The 17,289-nt window shown below is 37.7% G+C and overlaps 1 protein-coding gene across 4 annotated transcripts; it reads left to right on the top strand.

Annotated features, from left to right (window-relative positions):
- The first annotated feature begins 8,768 nt into the window (after positions 1 to 8,768).
- LOC126623287 (uncharacterized) lies at positions 8,769 to 17,245 on the top strand. 4 transcript variants are annotated; one of them, XM_050292133.1, is made up of 23 exons: positions 8,769 to 9,147; positions 9,262 to 9,472; positions 9,579 to 9,660; positions 9,915 to 10,203; positions 10,573 to 10,675; positions 10,765 to 10,901; positions 11,169 to 11,342; positions 11,543 to 11,742; positions 11,865 to 12,008; positions 12,104 to 12,192; positions 12,499 to 12,646; positions 12,857 to 12,900; positions 13,248 to 13,303; positions 13,439 to 13,602; positions 14,238 to 14,428; positions 14,706 to 14,763; positions 14,853 to 14,925; positions 15,677 to 15,778; positions 15,924 to 16,020; positions 16,107 to 16,202; positions 16,309 to 16,550; positions 16,650 to 16,790; positions 16,883 to 17,245. In XM_050292133.1, the coding sequence occupies exons 1-23, from the start codon at positions 8,851 to 8,853 to the stop codon at positions 17,060 to 17,062; spliced, it is 3,318 nt and encodes a 1,105-aa protein (XP_050148090.1). In that variant the 5' UTR covers positions 8,769 to 8,850; the 3' UTR covers positions 17,063 to 17,245. The 4 variants fall into 4 exon arrangements, with proteins under 4 accessions (XP_050148090.1, XP_050148088.1, XP_050148089.1 ...); XM_050292131.1 differs by having other exon boundaries at positions 13,242 to 13,303; XM_050292132.1 differs by having other exon boundaries at positions 8,770 to 9,147; positions 12,854 to 12,900.
- Positions 17,246 to 17,289: the final 44 nt, after the last annotated feature.

Genomic DNA, 17,289 nt, shown 5'->3' with positions numbered 1-17,289 from the left:
GGTATTTCTCATGCATATCTCTTCTTTCTTTTCTCTCCTTCTTTCCTCTTTTCTTTCATTTCCTCTGTATGTTTCTCTTATTTGTTAGTGGCCTTGGCCTTCATTATATAGGCAAATGAATAGGTCATGACATCATTGCTTACATATGCATGATGTCATTACTTGCACAGACATGATGTCATCCACTCAAATTAAATAATGGACACCTATAACAATAACAAAATAACCCTCTTTGTCAAGGGTAAAAAGATCATTTTAGCCCTATCAACAAAACTAAACAACAATAACTAAAGGGGTGTGTGGACCTTTTTACTTCTCACACACCTATTTTTACTTTTCATACACCCTTTTAATTTCCAATCATTGGATCATATGAATTAAAAAATATCAAATGATAGAAATAAATAAAAGGTGTGTGAGAAGTAAAAAGGGGTGTGTGGATATCACACCCCTAACTAAAATAAAATTATGAGCAATATAGTAAATGACACACTAAACAAGGGCTGGGCCCAAATTTGGAGGGACCAGACTGGACCCGTTTTAAAATGAAACAAAGTGGAGCGGGGCGAGTAATGAAACTTATAAATTTGGAATCAGACTTAACCTGGCCCGTTTGAAATGGGTTGGTTCGGGCTGAGTTCACGGGTCTAACAGGATCTGCAATTTGTGCTTGAGCCCAACCACACCAGCAACCGCTAACCTAACACGCATATCGATCCAGAAAGACGTCGTCTTCCTCATGGATCCAAAACCTCCACCCTTGCCATTACAAATTACACCAATTGATGAATCAAAACAAAATCAAACATACCCATAAGCAGATTTCCTAAAAGCACTTATTTTGCTTCAAATTACATAAATTTGAGCCTCAAATCACATACCGAGGCGCGGCTAACAATTGGTAAGCTTTGACCCTTCAAACTTCTTCTCTTACTTAGCGAGGATGTCGATATCTTTCTCTATGAAGTCGTCAAGAGAGGCGGTGATGTCCTCGTCCTTTTTTGTCATCTTTACCAGAGCTCTGTTGAAGTCTTGCGGTGAACATAACGTACAGACTGACAAAGAAAACGATGTCACGACATAAAAGATGGTGGTTGGAGTCGAGAGATGAAGACCTCGAGGCTCAAGTTGGGAATTCAAGAGATGAAAGAATGAATTGACAATTCGAGAGATGAGAGACCAAGAGAGAGTAGATATGTGTTAGGAATGAACGGTGGAGATGTAATCTCCATATAATGGATGGTGGAAATGGTCCAGTCCGGGGGCCTTTTTTTTTTTTTAGAAATTCGCACCCACCTCGACCCGCCAATTACATGAACCCGCCTTACCTTGCCCCGTTTCAAGTTTACAAAATCTAGACACGCCCCGAACCTACAAGACGCACCTCGCCCCACAGGTCTTAGACCTGTTTGCCCAACCCTACACTAAGCAATTTTGCTGTATTTTTTTCTCACCCTCACAAACAAGTGATCTTTAATTTACTCCCACCTCCCTCTCGCTTTCACATTTTTCACCCACTACTCTTTCTACTCTCCTTAATTTCCAGCTCGTTAAAAACAAATCACTGCTCTTATAAATAAAAAAAAATAGTTCTCACACACTGAATGTGTGGCCTTTGCTAGTTGTTGACCCTAAAAACTACCAAGCCTATGTGGCGCGTAGGCCGAGTAATTAATAAGCTAACTACGTCCTTTGGTTGTGTGCAGGGCGTGCCAATTTGACGACCGAACTCTACCAGTGAGTAAAATTTGTTGATGTCGCGTTGGGCGCATGGCTGACTTCTCGATCTACGACTGCGGCTGAGGAAAGAACATTATCAGCCTTTGGGTTCTAGAGCCTGAAGACAAGGCTGCTAGTTGATCGGATCATATTTATATATATTTTTACTTCGAATTCACTCGTCTTTTCTTAGTTAGTTCCTTATATTTTTGAGCTATTTATGTTATTTTTGTGTTTATAGGATTTGTTATGCAAAGAAAATAAAAATAGCATAAATGAGTTTTAAATAATAAACAGAAAGAATATTGATTTTATTTTTGGATTGGGTTTTATTTTGGTTTATTTTATATGCATTGAATTGATTGTTTCATAGAATATTGGTTTTGGATTTGTTACTTGAATTTGTTCTTAATTCCCAAACTGCTACTAATTTAGAGTTTATGATACAAATCAATTTTGTATTATATTGTGAAAGGAGAATCCAAGAAGGTAGGCTGCCAGCGGAAGAAAAGTAAAAGGTCAGAAAAGAAAAATAGGGAGACAGCTGGGGGAATAATTTTGGAACAAGAGGAGAGATAGAAGGGATTGATGCGGGCCCTTGCAGGTGGAAAGCTGTGAAGACCGACAGAATTGAGGGCAGCGAGGCAGCCAGGAGAAAAAGGAAAATAAAATAAGGGAATCCAAGAGAGAAAAACGTGCAGGACTGATGAAGTGAAAAAAAAAAAGAGAAGTCAGAGGGCATGTTATGTAGGAGCACGGGGAGAGAAGTGGGAGACAGCTACGGGAGGACACGGATTGGAAGGAATACAAAATTAAAAGCTGTCTGAGTAGTTTGGGAGTTAGGGGGATAGAAGGGAAATAAGAAGGGAGAGACGGAAGGATTGGTGGGAATTTTGGTGGAAGGCAGAGGGCTGCCCTTTGGGCAGCGTGAAGCTGCGGAGAGAAGGGAAGGGGGAAGCTGCCCTTTGGCAGCGAGGTCAGACGGGAGTGAGAGAAGCAGCAAAACTGCAAGCTGCACAGAAAAATATAAGAGATGGACAGCGCAGGGAGAGACTGGCGGGGAAGCACAGCAATACAAAAGAAAAGCTCCAGAGAGCAAGGCAACAAGAAAATTAGAGGCTTCACTCCATTTCTCTCGGTTAAATCTTTCCAAACTTATATTTTATTTCTGTTTTAATAATGTGTAACTAATTTTATTTTGGCTAGAGGTTAATTCAAAACCATGAATATATTTGTAATATGAATTGATTACCTTCGGTTGTGATTTCATAAGTTGTGAATTCAATTTACTTATCCGTTTGTATAAAAACTGATTTGTGTATGTTGGTTGAGAGTGCACGCTTAATTTACATGCATGAATTTGATGCTAGAATATAAGTGAATTTTACCTAATCGTTATGAACTTATATTCACAAGTAGTAAAGGTTGCTAGTCACAATCACGTTAAGTAAATTCTTGGCATAAGTTTCATGCAAATCATAGTAACGAGTGTCCCGTCAATGCTTATGTTTTTCATAAAACTTAATGATTCTTGCTTGTATCTCTATTATGCAACTCATGTAGGGAACTTGTAGGGAATGTTTTGGGTTGTCGTATGCAATCATCCAACCCAATAACTTGTGGAAAAACTGAGGGTTAATTAGTGCAATTCACGGTTAATTTGGGGCGTTGAGTATTCATAGCTTATCGAAAAGCAACTGGAAATCATTTTGTATGCAAGTATAACATGTGTGGAGAAGAACCCTCTAGCTAGTCCGTCATTTATCATTTTATCTTAATTTCATGCTTTTGTCAATTCTGTAATTTATTTAAGTTTAATTTACTTTTCGTCAAAACCAAACACCCCCCATTATTAAATTATATTATTTAGTTAGTTTTCATTGTTGTTAGTCTTTTAATTCAATTTCCGTCCATTTCAGTTCCTAGTGTTTAATTTGATTGTTTTCATTATTTTGAGTCATTTTAAGTGTGTTTCGAGTTATTAGAGTTTTTAGCCTAGTTTTGTGTCCTTGAGTCTTGTTTAATATTTTTAAATTATTTTAGAATAGATTAGCAATCCCTCCTAATCCCCGGCCTAGAACGATACCCTACTTACATCTATACTACAATTGTCAAAAAGAGGGTTTAATTTGTGTGTCAAGTAATTCTCGCATCACTAGTTCTGCGAAGTTCAATATCAAATTCAGCTTTTCATGTGCCGAATATAGTAACATGTAACACCTTACTTCACCGAGAATGCTGATGAGATGACCTCTGCCAACAAGGATTCGAAAATCCTTCTCGACCGAGACTTGGATAGATAACCAGTCGGCCATATCACAGTGTTGTTTATCCAAACTGAAGGTGCTTCATGATCAGCTGATTCTACGGCAACAGTGCTGTTTATCCAAACTGAAGATGTTCGCCGGTTGCCTTCACAGTGCTGTTTATCCAAACTGAAGATGTGTTGGCGAAAAAGGAAAATAAAAATCTTAAGGTTGTTGAGAGGTTTCGCGTAGAGCGAGGGTTTGCGCAGAGTAGTTTGGGTGTTGAATTGGAGGGGCTTCTTCCGTTGCCATTGCACCTATATTTATAGGACTGATGTACTTGCTTGGCACAGCCTGATCCTCAAGTAAAGTCCAATTTCAAACTCCCATGTGCTTGACATGACTTGATCTTCAAATGATTATATTTGATCTTTGGTGACGTGGCTTTACCACATGCTTTCCTCCATCCACACGTAATCAAAGCCAAACACCTCATCTGACATTTCATTATTGCACGGCACTTGAACCATATGCATAGAAATATCTTTGGAATTATCCCTTTGCAATTAAAAACTTCAAAAAACTATCTAGGCTAGGTGCATGCAACCCATTTGATGTCAAACTTCGAAAATAAATCCAAATTGCTCTAATCCGGTGCACTGCTAACAAATCCAAATTAATTCGGATTGTTTTGCTTACTTCTGAATTGGGGCTATGATTTGTATCCCTGTTGTTTTGTATGAGAAAATCAAGATGATTTGTTAAAAGATAATTATTATGATTAAAAACCATAACATTATTTTTAACGAAATAAAATTATCTTAACTTTCTTATCCAACGGTCTAGAACCATGCTCAATCAACGGTCTCGATTACTCAGGTCGATAGTTTAAAATCAGGTGCAAACATTGCCCCCCAGTTTCCTTAAGCTTCGGCTCATAAGCCGAATGGTCAAGGAAATTATTCGTCAACCCATATCAAAATTTCCCTCAGCTTCGGCTAGATGACCTTGAAACTCGTAACTTCGCCGAATGACCAAGAAAAACATATAGCCGAGAACTACTGAGAAACCACCGCCGAATAAAAATTTATTTGGCAAACTAATTTCTAAAATTCCATTCCTTAGACCAAAATTTGAGATGAGGTCCACCGAGATATTAAAACAAATCCCCCATTTAGATAGCCTTTTACTGTAGATATCATGATATGAAAGAGACCCATGATTTTACTGCTGAGCACCAACTCATGTCCGCCGAGCTCGGCAAAAGTTGGCCAAACAAAATAACAATAAAACCCATATTCGGCCGACACTGAATTAGAAGTTAAGTCCATAGACTTGGTTACATAACTTGAAAAGTATATTCGACGAGTTAGCTGAGCTCGGCCTAAATAAATAGACAAAAATTTTGTCTTCCCAATTGTGTTATGACATGACATGAAAGCAAACCATGACTTCTCACTCTTCCCAATTGTGTTCTGACATGACATGAAAGAAAACCATAACTTTTCACTAACCTGGTACCTTGAAGCAAATCATGATTCCTCACGCCATCATGTCCATAGACTGAAGCCTACTACCTATTTTGAAGAAATTTGGGGGACGAACTCCAAAACATGTGAGCAGTCGTTCGACATGTCATTCAGCCATCCACTCCTCAAAATTTTTAAAATTTGGAAATGGCATCCTAAAGTGGTGTTTTGGTGGTGGCGTCCTGATGCACGCTAACTATATATATAAACCCCATGACCAACTGGTTATACATACATATATATATTAAACCCCATGTCCTGTTTCTGTCATGCATGCCTACTTCTTTTTTCTTAGATTCCTCCTTCATGTGATTACTCTGGAGAACTTATCCTAAAAAGCTTAAAAATGGGCTGAATGACTTTGTTAATATCTCTACTTTCAAGCAGATCTTCAGGGGCATGGACCTCAAAACTTTTTTTTTTTTTAAATCGGCCAACGCTATGGCCACCATAGCATCCTCCTGATTCTCTCGGCCTCGGCCTAGACAACGAAAGTTGTTTCCTTTTTTTTTTTTTTTTTTAAGTACGAGGTCAGAATGCTTGATGCCCCCCTATTTTCTTATGCATCATCGGCTCAAACTGCCAGATGGATATATGGGAATAAAGTGGCTGATCCATGAGAAGGAGAAGGCCAACAATGTTTTATTCCTAGTAGAGATCGTTTCATATTAAAATTTTCAATTTGATTTCGCTTTAGGCCGAATAAAGAATAATCTCCAAATACTTTTGACATGGCGAAATTCTTTTTATTTTCGGCCGCCAAATGTGTTGAACAATTATTATGCCCACCAGGCATAATAACTTCGTCAATTTCGGCTCTTAACTCGAACAACTTAGCCTAATGAGATTTCTCTATATTGGCTTTATCAACAATAACCATGTCAATTGGCATAGTTTTGGCGTCTAAGACCACGTCTCCAATTACCATATCAATTGATGTGGCTTTTTCGTCCGAAGCTGATTATCGACCTTTTTCATCATTGGAACACTCTTCTAACAAATCATTTTCTAAGTTGACTTGTGGCTTAGAAACTTGAGCTTTTGTTTCTAGGCCTACCACAATTTCAGTCTCGACTAAAAAAATAGGTGGCCTAGGTTCTTTTTTGACCGTCTCGACAATCTTCTTAGGCCGAATGTTGGTTATGGCCGGAGCGAAAAATTGCCCCCCGGCCTTTTGATCAAACCATTCTTCAAATGGAATTGGTTTGAACCCAAATGACTTTTTTTTATCGAGCCACTCATAAAATCGAGTTCTATCTTCATTTAACCATTGATCTTGTAAGCTGTGATGAACCTTCACCTTTATCATTTGAGAGAAAGATTTTTGCCTTTCTTCATTTGCTTCAACGATCCGGTCAAGGAGTTTTTGTTGCTCGACAATTTCCTTGAATAGGCGCCGAATCTCATCCTGATTGTGATATTGATATATCATGTGAATTTCGTAGTTTTAGCACTTGGTCCCATTGGACGTGCCAAAATGTTGACCCTAAAACTATCAAGTCTACGTGGTGCGCAGACCGAGTAATTAATAAGCTAACTACGTCATTTGGTTGTGTGCGGGGCGTGCCAACTCGATGGCCGAGCTCGGCCGGTGAGTAAAATTTGTTGATGTCGCGTTGGGCGGGTGGCTGACTTCTCGATCTTGCAACTATGGCCAAGGAAGGAACACTCTCGGCCTTTAGGTTCTAGAGCCTAAAGACAATGCTACTAGTTCTGCAAAGTTCAATATCAAATTCGGCTTTCAATGTGCCGAATATAGTAACATGTAACACCTTACTTCGCCGAGAAGGCTGATGAGATGACCTCTACCAATAAGGATTCGAAAATCCTTCTTGACCGAGACTTGGATAGATAACCAGTTGACCCTGTCGCAGTGCTGTTTATCCAAACTGAAAGTGCTTCACGGTCGACTGATTCTACGGTAATAGTGTTATTTATCTAAACTGAAGATGTTCGCCGGTTGCTTCACAGTGCTGTTTATCCAAACTAAAGATGTGTTGGCGAAAAAGGAAAATAAAAATCTTAAGGTTGTTGAGAGGTTTCACATAAAGCGAGCGTTTACGCAGGGTAGTTTGTGTGTTGAATTGGAGGGGCTTCTTTCGTTGCCATTGCAGCTGTATTTATAGGACTGATGTACTTGCTTAGCACGGCCTGATCCTCGAGTGGAGTCTAATTTCAAACTCCCATGTGCTTGACATGACTTGATCTTCAAAGGATTGTATTTGATCTTTGGTGACGTGGCTTTACCACATGCTTTCCTTCATCCACACATAATCAAAGCCAAACACCTCCTCTGACACTTCATTATTGCACGGCACTTAAACCATATGCACAGAAATATCTTTGGAATTATCCCCTTGCAATTAAAAACTTCAAAAAACTATCTAGGCTAGGTGCATGCAACCCATTTGATGTCAAACTTCGAAAATAAATCCAAACTGCTCTAATCCGGTGCACTGCTAACAAATCCAAATTAATTCGGATTATTCTGCTTGCTTCTGAACTGGGGCTATGATTTGTATCCATGTTGTTTTGTATGAGAAAATCAAGATGATTTGTTAAAAGATAATTATTATGATTAAAAACCATAACATTATTTTAACAAAGTAAAATTATCTTAACTTTCTTATCCAACGGTTTAGAACCATGCTCACTCAACGGTCTCGATTACTCGAGCCGATAGTGTAAAATCAGGCGCAAACACTAGTAAAGGCCACACTTTATGTGAGAATATATTTTGATTTTCTCAAATATTGTTTTTTAACTTTTTGATGGGAGAAGTTATTTGTTTTTAACGAGGTTGGGGGTTAAGGAGAAAGGGAGGGAATGAGTTTAGAGGGTAGTGATAGGGTGAGGTTCTAAACAAAAAGCAAAAAACTTATTTGTGTGAAATTACTTTAATGGCCACATTTTTTTTCATTTTCTAATTTTTTCGCTTATGTATTAAAGGTTATAATTGTAATTTCATTGGTTTTTTTTTTAACAAAGAAGTTCTATTAATATGTAATTTAAATTAAACCAAATCTACATTTGCTTTTGGTGTGTGGATAGAGCACCTTGCTTTTTCTAAAAGTTAGAACGCAGTTGCACCCATTGGCACCTAGCAGGATCTTAAACCCAAAGAAGTTTTAATGAAACACTTATGTACTGTTTATTTTTGAAATTAAGGATAATTTTACTTTAAAAAATCACTTTTGGTATTATTCACTTACATCATCTTTTATCATTTTGATTAATAATCAAAGGTTTCAAATCTATTTATTTTTGCTTAAACCCAAAAGTTAGGTTTTTGAAACAGCAACACCAAATAGCCTACAAGACTCAAATTCTCCAATTTCTCAATCCAACCAATCCAAATGGCACAAACGCAACATTTGCTATGGAAATCCGACTCCTCGGACTCGTCGGAATCTCCCTCGCCGTCAATGATGTCAGTGACGCTCGGCAGAGCAATGACCGCTCTGCTCTCCGCCCGCCCCAGAAAGCTCCACGACGCCGTTTCTCGACTCTCCCCTCCGCCCCTCAGCTCAGCCCCTCACATCTCCGTTTCGGTCTCTCTCGACGACGCCCTCCGCTTCCTGCACAAGTACCTAAACGACGCTGCTCAGAGGAACGAGCCCCTCCATGAAATTCTCGTCCCCATGCTCGAAAATGTACGCAATTTCACTTTTTCTTTGCATTTTTTCATTCAATCACAATGCAATTGTTTCTGGGTTTTTTTTCTTTTCAAATTTCTTTAAATTATTGGTGTTATTTTCCAAATTCAGTCATTGAGCTGCAAGGACACGAAGCGCGGCAGGCAAGCTATGGTGCTTTTGAATTGGCTATTTCAGGACGATTTTATCTTCCAAGCTATTGTGGCAGGACTGGCGAAAATTATTTCGACGAAAGATGATCGCTTTATAGTGCTTGGCTGGTGTACTCTTGTGCGTGCTCTTCTGGACTACGAGACCACAGTGACCCAATTTCCCATGAATGGTAACAAAGCCAAATGTGAAGTTGTTGAAGTGAAAATAGTTAGAAAGCCGTTGCTTTAATTATCTTTAATAGCGGAAATTTGAGTATTTACTGCTTCGAATGACAGGTATAAGGGAGCGGTACGGTGATTTGGTGAAGATACTCACTTCGTGTATTCCGCCTCTCTTGCATGTTGTACGCAAGGGCAGGTACGTGATAAAGTTGAAGCCAATTGGATCCAGTGTTTATATGGTGGTTGCTTTATGCTTATATTTGGAATTACTTGTCATATTCAGATTTATAAGGTTTGGAATAAAATGCACAGTGTTTTTGAAATCATTGCAATGTCTTGTATAACAAGATTAGGAATACAATTTTTATACTTTAGGTGACAAATGACAATAAATATAATGCTTCTGTATTGATTATATTTGGTCATATTTTCGACCTCTTGTTTTGGTAGCACTTTGCAGGATGGATATGAACTGCCATCTCGCCTTGCTGTGTCTGCTGCTGATTGTTTTTTAGCTCTCTCAGAAGCATTGACAAAAAAAGCTAAGATTCCAAGTAACAGGCCGAAATTGTCAGATTCAAATGCAACAAAGCGACCTGTTACTTTAGTGTCCAGTGATAGCAGCAAAAAGAAATCAAAACCAGCTTCCGAATCTCTAGTAGCCTCAAACATGGAAATGGAGAATATCCTATGGGATCATTTAGAGGAACTTATTCGGCTACTGCAGAAACTCCTTGCTGTAAGTTCCTCTCAACTGCATTTTGGGTTTAACCTGTCCTATGTTTACTTTTAAAGTGGTGGTCCATGGACTTGTGCAGGAGTGTTTGTAGTAGGTAATTATTGGGATGTTGTACAGGTCAGGTGGGATCCTTGTGGTTGTGATGCTATTTTCCAAAATAAGTCTAATAATTAGCATCTCCATCTCTATATAACCGTTAGTTGTAAAAGTTAATAACTAGGAAGACATTTCTATCAGCAGTTCATATAATCTAATATCGAATGTTACCGTTCAATCTAGAAAGAAAACTCACATATTCATGTCTATTTCTGTATTGTATGTCACTTGCTTCAAACGTGAACCCTATTACTTTGTGACCCTACTCTGCAGTGGAGCAGAAAAAGCCGACCATTACATGCCAAAGGATTGGAGCAAGTTCTTAAGTGGTTGCAGGAGATAAAAGGACATTATCTTCACTTGGAAGTTGAGGCAGGTCCTTTACCCATTCTTTATTAAATATCACACATTATGGTTTCTAATTTCCAAAGGTCATGCTTTACTTGTTTGTAACATGAAAGACAGGTTCGAAGGTTGTCAAAACTGGAGCATTGCTACTGTATTCTTGTTGGAAGCATTATGGCTTGTTAATGCACTTGGAAGATCAGAAATTTTCTCGGCATTACAAAGAATTGTTGGACCAATACTTAGCAGGCATACAGGTTGATCTTGGACTATATGATCATTTTTAAATTGCTAAATAGTAAATAATAAAAAATCTTGTAACTTAACTGTATATCTTTAAATTCTTATTCTGGACGGCATACAGGTTATATGATCATTTTTAAATTGCTAAATAGTAAATAATAATAAATCTTGTAACTTAACTGTATATCTTTAAATTCTGATTCTGGACCACGATTTCTTCCACTTTTGGTTGCTTGTACTTGATGGAATCATTTAATTTTTTATACAAAAAATATATGCAGTTTTATACAGATAATTATTCAGGAGGGCCCAGTGAGAATAAGGATAGTGGTGCAGAGACCAGAAAGTTTTTCCTGAATTGTCTATGCCTTCTATTGGGGCGTCTTGACAGCAAGAAATTTGAGAGCATAGTGTCAGAATATGGGATGAGGATATCACAGGTTCTTCTACCACAGGTACTAATGCTTGCATCCAATCTTGATATTAATGGTCTTATGGTTGCATCCAATCTTGGCATTATTGGTACAGTTAGGTGACTTAACCATCACATATTTTTGAAAACAATATGTGTCTAGCCACAGTATTAGAGTTCTTTTTGGAAGGCCATTGTTCTTCTGTCATCTTACTGACATCAACATTTATTCTTCTTTTGAAGCTTCATTCTGCTGATGATGATGTGATAGATGGGGTTGTTTGTATATTCAAAGCAGTCATTTTTAAGCCAAAATTATCTGGAAGTGGTCTCACTGACTCTGGTGAGGTGGATGCTATGCTACCATTGCTGATTCATCTTTTAGATGAACGGGACGGCACAGCTAGAGCTGTTGTTATGCTGATAGCTGAATACTGTTTGATGTATTTTTCTTCTTCAATTAAGTTTCTTTTGTTTCTAGGAAGTGTAAATCAAATTTATGATCTGTATTTTTTTTTAGTTTTGTTTTGTACCTGTTGTTAACTTGGCATTAATGGCCCAACAGGAGCAGAGACAACCATTGCATTAAAGAAGTTCTAGAACGCCTTGCTTGTGGAAATGTTCAACAGAGGAGGAATGCCCTTGATGTTGTATCAGAACTCATTCGCATGTCGTCAGATTCAAATGACATACTTCCCCAGTTATCATGGTATACAAAATGCTCCCGTGGCATTTATTGTTTTGTAATATTATGGTGTTTTCACCATTCTACCTTTCTGTATCTTTTCCCTGTGATATTTGCAGGCAAGATATTGCAAACCACTTGATTGAGCGACTTGAAGATGAAGAAATTGCCATTCAAAAACAAGCATCTACTTTACTTACAATGATCGGTCCGTTTCACAGTTTGAATTGTTTTATGCTAAATCTTGTTTGAAATTCTCCAGATTATCTCTATGTAAATTTTGGTGTTTCAGAATTTAATAATAGTAACAATTTTAATCGTTAGGATCATAATACCAGAAACATGTTACATACAAGCTGGTTATGCTTCATTCTTTGAGTAAAAACAATAAGATCTTGCAAAGGATTGTATATGGTCATCTTCTTTGGGCAAATATTATTTTCAGTTAAGAATCTTAGATTGACATTTGATTTAGTACTTTTCATTGATGAAATATACCTGCCTGTTGTTGCAGACCCTTCATTAGTTTTGCCTGCTTTAGTTCATCTAGTTTATTCATCGGATGAAGGATTGCAATCAACTGCAAGTGATGCCTGTGTTGGGGTACTAAAATATCATAGCCAGAATGCTGAGGTTATATGTTTACTGCTCGACTGTCTTAGGTATTTTCCTTTCCCATTCAATGTTGTTTCCCTCATGTTCTCAAAGTTTAAGATGTTTAACTTATTATGAAAATGTCTGTTAGAAACTTTTTTGCTCTTTGGGTTTGGGTTAGAGAATGTCTATTGAGTTTTTTTATATACAGAGAAACGTGTATTGAGTTAAAGCTTCTACTTCTGAACACTTTTATTAATTATTCTTGCTTGCAGCAGCCTCAGTGAAAGTGTAAATCTTCTGAACACTGCAGGGGATGTAGGTGAGGATCTGTTTCAATGTGACCACTTGGCAGATATTCTATTCTATGCCGAAGTTGTTTTTGTATTTTTCCCTTGATGCATGACCAAAAATTTTTCTTTTGTCTTTTACCCACCGTTCTTTAATTATGTATGTGTTGATAACTTGATATCGAACAGTAATGCTCAAATGCATTACAACTTGACAAGTAACAATATCAATCTTCTATTATGTAGTTGTAGTCTACCCACATTGACGCTAATACAATTATATTTGTTGACATAGAAACATGAAACGTATTACACTTGATTAATGTAACTGTAATATGCTAATATTTCCAATTTGGGCTCTTCATTTTGCAAGTTTCAGGATCAAAACTGGAGAGTGAACGAGTGCTTATGCTGATCCCAGAGTGGTCTAAAAGTGTAAGATGAATTTTCCATAATAAACTTTTGTCTTTTCAAGGTTTTCAAAATTAAACTCAAATTTTGATCACTGGCTTGCTTCTTGAGTTTTTTTTCGACTCGATGATCTTCTTGTTTACAATTGTATTACCACAGGTTCAAAGCTGGGACGTCTTGATTGGTCCATTGATTGAGAAGATGTTTGCAGAGCCATCAAATGCAACAATGGTGAAGTTTTTGAGTTATATAAGTGAGCACTTGGCAGAAGCTGCTGATGCCGTTCTCTCTTGTGTTCTATTGCATGCTAAACAACGGAAAGAGTAAGTACATTATGTTATACAACTTATATCAAATCTATATCAGTCCCATATCCTTGTTCAGCCAACTGTCATTGTGAGCTAGGTAGCGGGAATAATCCTAAATCTAGATTCATGTAATTGGCTGGCAACAATCCCCCTTTTGTAGTTCTATGAGATAAATGGCCAGTAGTTGCAGGAAAATTACATAATGTTGCGAGTTTATTAGTTGCCATTCCATACTTTTCTATGACATTTTGGGCATTTGGAGGGTAATTTTGGGTTTCCACTTGTTTTTTTTTTTAAAAGAACATATTCCCTGAAAAACACTGGTAAAGTTGTCTCTGACATTTACCAGGGTGTTCTTAATGTCTCTTCCTGGGCCAGCATGTCCATCATTTCTATGTCATATCCGTCATTTTCCGATTAAGCATAGTCCAGAAAAGTACAGGATGGCAAAATGAACATGTTCTTCATTCAAAGATTAAGAACATGTTCTTTTTTTTACCTTAAAGCAAAGAAGTTGTCTGATTGTATGAATTGGAGGCTTCCTGGATTATCCCCGTCTCTCTCTTTATTTTCAGCATATCCAAGACTTTTATTTGGCTTTCTATGCTGTGGTTAAACTTTTTTTATTCTCTGCCCGTTTCCTCTTTCAGGTTTGATGGAAACAGCTCTTCTGGACGGGAGTGCCAGACCTATAAAAGTGATGACTCTGAAAACATGCAGCAGACCCTTTTTGAACACCTTTGCCCGCTACTCATAATTAGGATGCTTCCACTGAGGGTATTTAATGACCTTAATTCACCTATCATTTATGGACAACTTTTCAATCATGGCAATTTTCACGGTACTCTCTCTCTCTCTCTCTCTCTCTCTCTCATGACTGGAAGTCAAACTCAATTTTTTATTGGCCCACTCTTCTCATGATAATAAAGAGAGGATGTGCTAGTCGGTATTCACTAGGGATCTGTTTACCCATGACTACATTTCAATATTCAGTGATGTCAAAAAAATAATCACTATTTCTCCAATAACTCCATGATTTTTGTCAGATATCTTTAAAAACTCTCTAGAGGAACTGCACTTCTAGTTTTAACCTATTTCTGGTCTCTGTTTGATATCAGACTCTGGAGATATCAATACTATCAATCAGGATTGTGTGACTGCTCTTCTTCTGAAAAGGTAAATCCATCAACATGACCATCATAAAGATTCAGTTGTACAAATGGAATCTGATGGTTTTTCTTCTGGTTATTTTATTTTTATTTCAGGACATTTTGTGAGTTTGAATTCAATGATGTACGGAAACTTGCGGCTGAGCTCTGTGGGCGTATTCATCCTGAAGTATACAATAGTGACTTTTACCATATCTTTATTATAACTGCATCTTTCGTTCTTGGAGACTGATTTGTCCTTCATGGAATTTTATTTTTTTAATGTTTGGAACTGGGTTATGTGATGATATGCATGTTTGTATCCATAAATGGTTTATTTAAAGCTATGATATGTGAGACCTTTGTGGATTACAACTGAATCTGTTTAGCTACCTACTCTTGACTTCCATACTGACCATAAAAGAAGCTTATTGTCGTTTCTTGTAATTAGTCAAAGTTTGGGAACTTATGTCACTTTAACTAGTAAGTAACTTTGGTTATGCACATAGTTGGATGTGCCTAGTATTAGATCCATTTGAGTATCCAATATCCATGTGCTTTTATGAAAAAAGGTTCTATGATTTTGGATCCTCTGAACTTTCATCATTGATGTGTAATTTGGGTTATATCCATTCTCAGTGCTAAAGAATTATTCCAAAATGCTTGCTCATCAGCTTACATTTTATTTTCCATAAAGATTTCACCAATACCTCCGCATCTTTTTTGTGGTAGCAGTTACAAATTAAAATCTACCCCCATTCATCGTGGAAGTTGCGAAGTTGAATTCCATGTGCTTTATGAAACTTTGTGTATGAACATGAACCAGTTGCGTGTCATAATAGGTTATTGCTTTCTAATTTTTTGTTGATTGTGCTTCTGTATATGCTGTACTAGACAAAATACCAATCATTTTAATCTGTACCTACCATTTGAAACTGTAGGTGCTAATTCCAATTGTCAGCTCCCAGCTAGAAATTGCTGCAAGTTCTCTGCATATACTAAAGATTAAAGCATGCTTATTTTCAGTTTGCACTTCTCTTGTGGTAATTATCCTTCACGACCAACATCTTGGTTGCCATTACCTCATGCCTTTAAGAGTTTGTGCTTTATTCTTCTGCCACAATCCTAGGCATCAACTGTTTTTATTCACATCGAGATTGAGCTAATTAAGGTTCTTATCTTTGACAGGTCAGAGGCAGGGATTCACTTTCTCATCCTGTTATGCTCAAAATCAGACAGACGTTGGAGACAATGCTATTATGGCCTTCTGGTGATGGGGATGAAGGTGTGTAACAAGTAAAGATTTCAAACACTAAGAAATTTTGTTTCTATTTGTTAAAATTGATTGGGGTAACGTTCCTTTTCCTGTAGTTTCCAAAGCACAGCATGGTTGCATTGATTGCCTCGCACTTATGATATGTGCTGAACTGCAAGATCCAGATTCATTTAGCATTGTTGGGAAGAAAGGTAACTTTGCTATTGCGTAATTTTGGTTGCTATGTTATCCTCAGTCTGAGCTTAAATTTTTTTGAGTTGGGCACATGTGACTTCACTTTTATGATCCAAAATACAGGAGATGCTGCATCAAGAGACTCCGCCCTCACCTATGTAATCAATAAACTTATACAAGATAGCAACCAACCTGCCTTATCATCTGACTTGGATGATGTGAAATGCACAAGTGAGGTGCCAGTTCCACTCTCGTTCTATATGTGCATGGCAAATGTTCTCATTAGTGCTTGCCAAAAGATATTGGACTCTGGAAGAAAACCTTTTGCTCGAAAAACTATACCATGTCTCATCCGTTCTGTTAAGGTATTTTGATTATTCATTGCTTTCAGATTTGTGAGTATCTGGCTCTTAATATCGTGCTCTGCCTGACTTCATTCTTGCATGTGGTGTCAAATACTTCAGGTGATGACGAACCCGGAGATCCGAGCTGCATGCGTTGAGGTTCTCTTTTCATCGGTGTACCATTTGAAATCTGCAATTCTTCCTTACTCAACTGATCTTCTTGAAGTCTCATTAAAAGCACTTAGAAAAGGGTCGGAGAAGGTATTGGACACAGTTTTAATTTTTTAGTTACCGTCTTTGTCTTAGTATCAATGATGGCCGAATACTGATCGGAGACCTATGTTGTTCTTCAGGAAAAGATGGCAGGTGCAAAGCTAATGGGGTCTCTAATGGCCAGTGATGATGCAATCGTAGAAAGTATATCAGCAAGATTAATAGAAGGAAGATCGATACTGTCGAGTATAGCCTTGACAGATGCTTCGGTCGAGCTACGGCAAGTCTGCGGAAAGTTGCTAGCATGCCTAACTCCATGAAGATTATGTCTGCTTCATCTTCCTGTTTGGGTTGCCGTACCCTGTATATGGCTGTACAGTTGGCCTTGTTGTATTTGAATTCAAGGTATCGCAAATGGTACTTCTGGGATTGGAAAATATGTTGCAATTTGCAAGGGAAAAGTCGGATGGTTTCTGACTTATTCCCTTTTTACGCTCCCCGAATTTTTATTTTCAATTTTAATACCAGCAGAGGCCGGGTGCAAGAA

Source organism: Malus sylvestris, chromosome 5 (assembly GCF_916048215.2).
Source record: "Malus sylvestris chromosome 5, drMalSylv7.2, whole genome shotgun sequence".
Lineage (NCBI taxonomy): Eukaryota > Viridiplantae > Streptophyta > Magnoliopsida > Rosales > Rosaceae > Malus > Malus sylvestris.
This window is presented reverse-complemented; position numbering and strand designations above follow the sequence as displayed.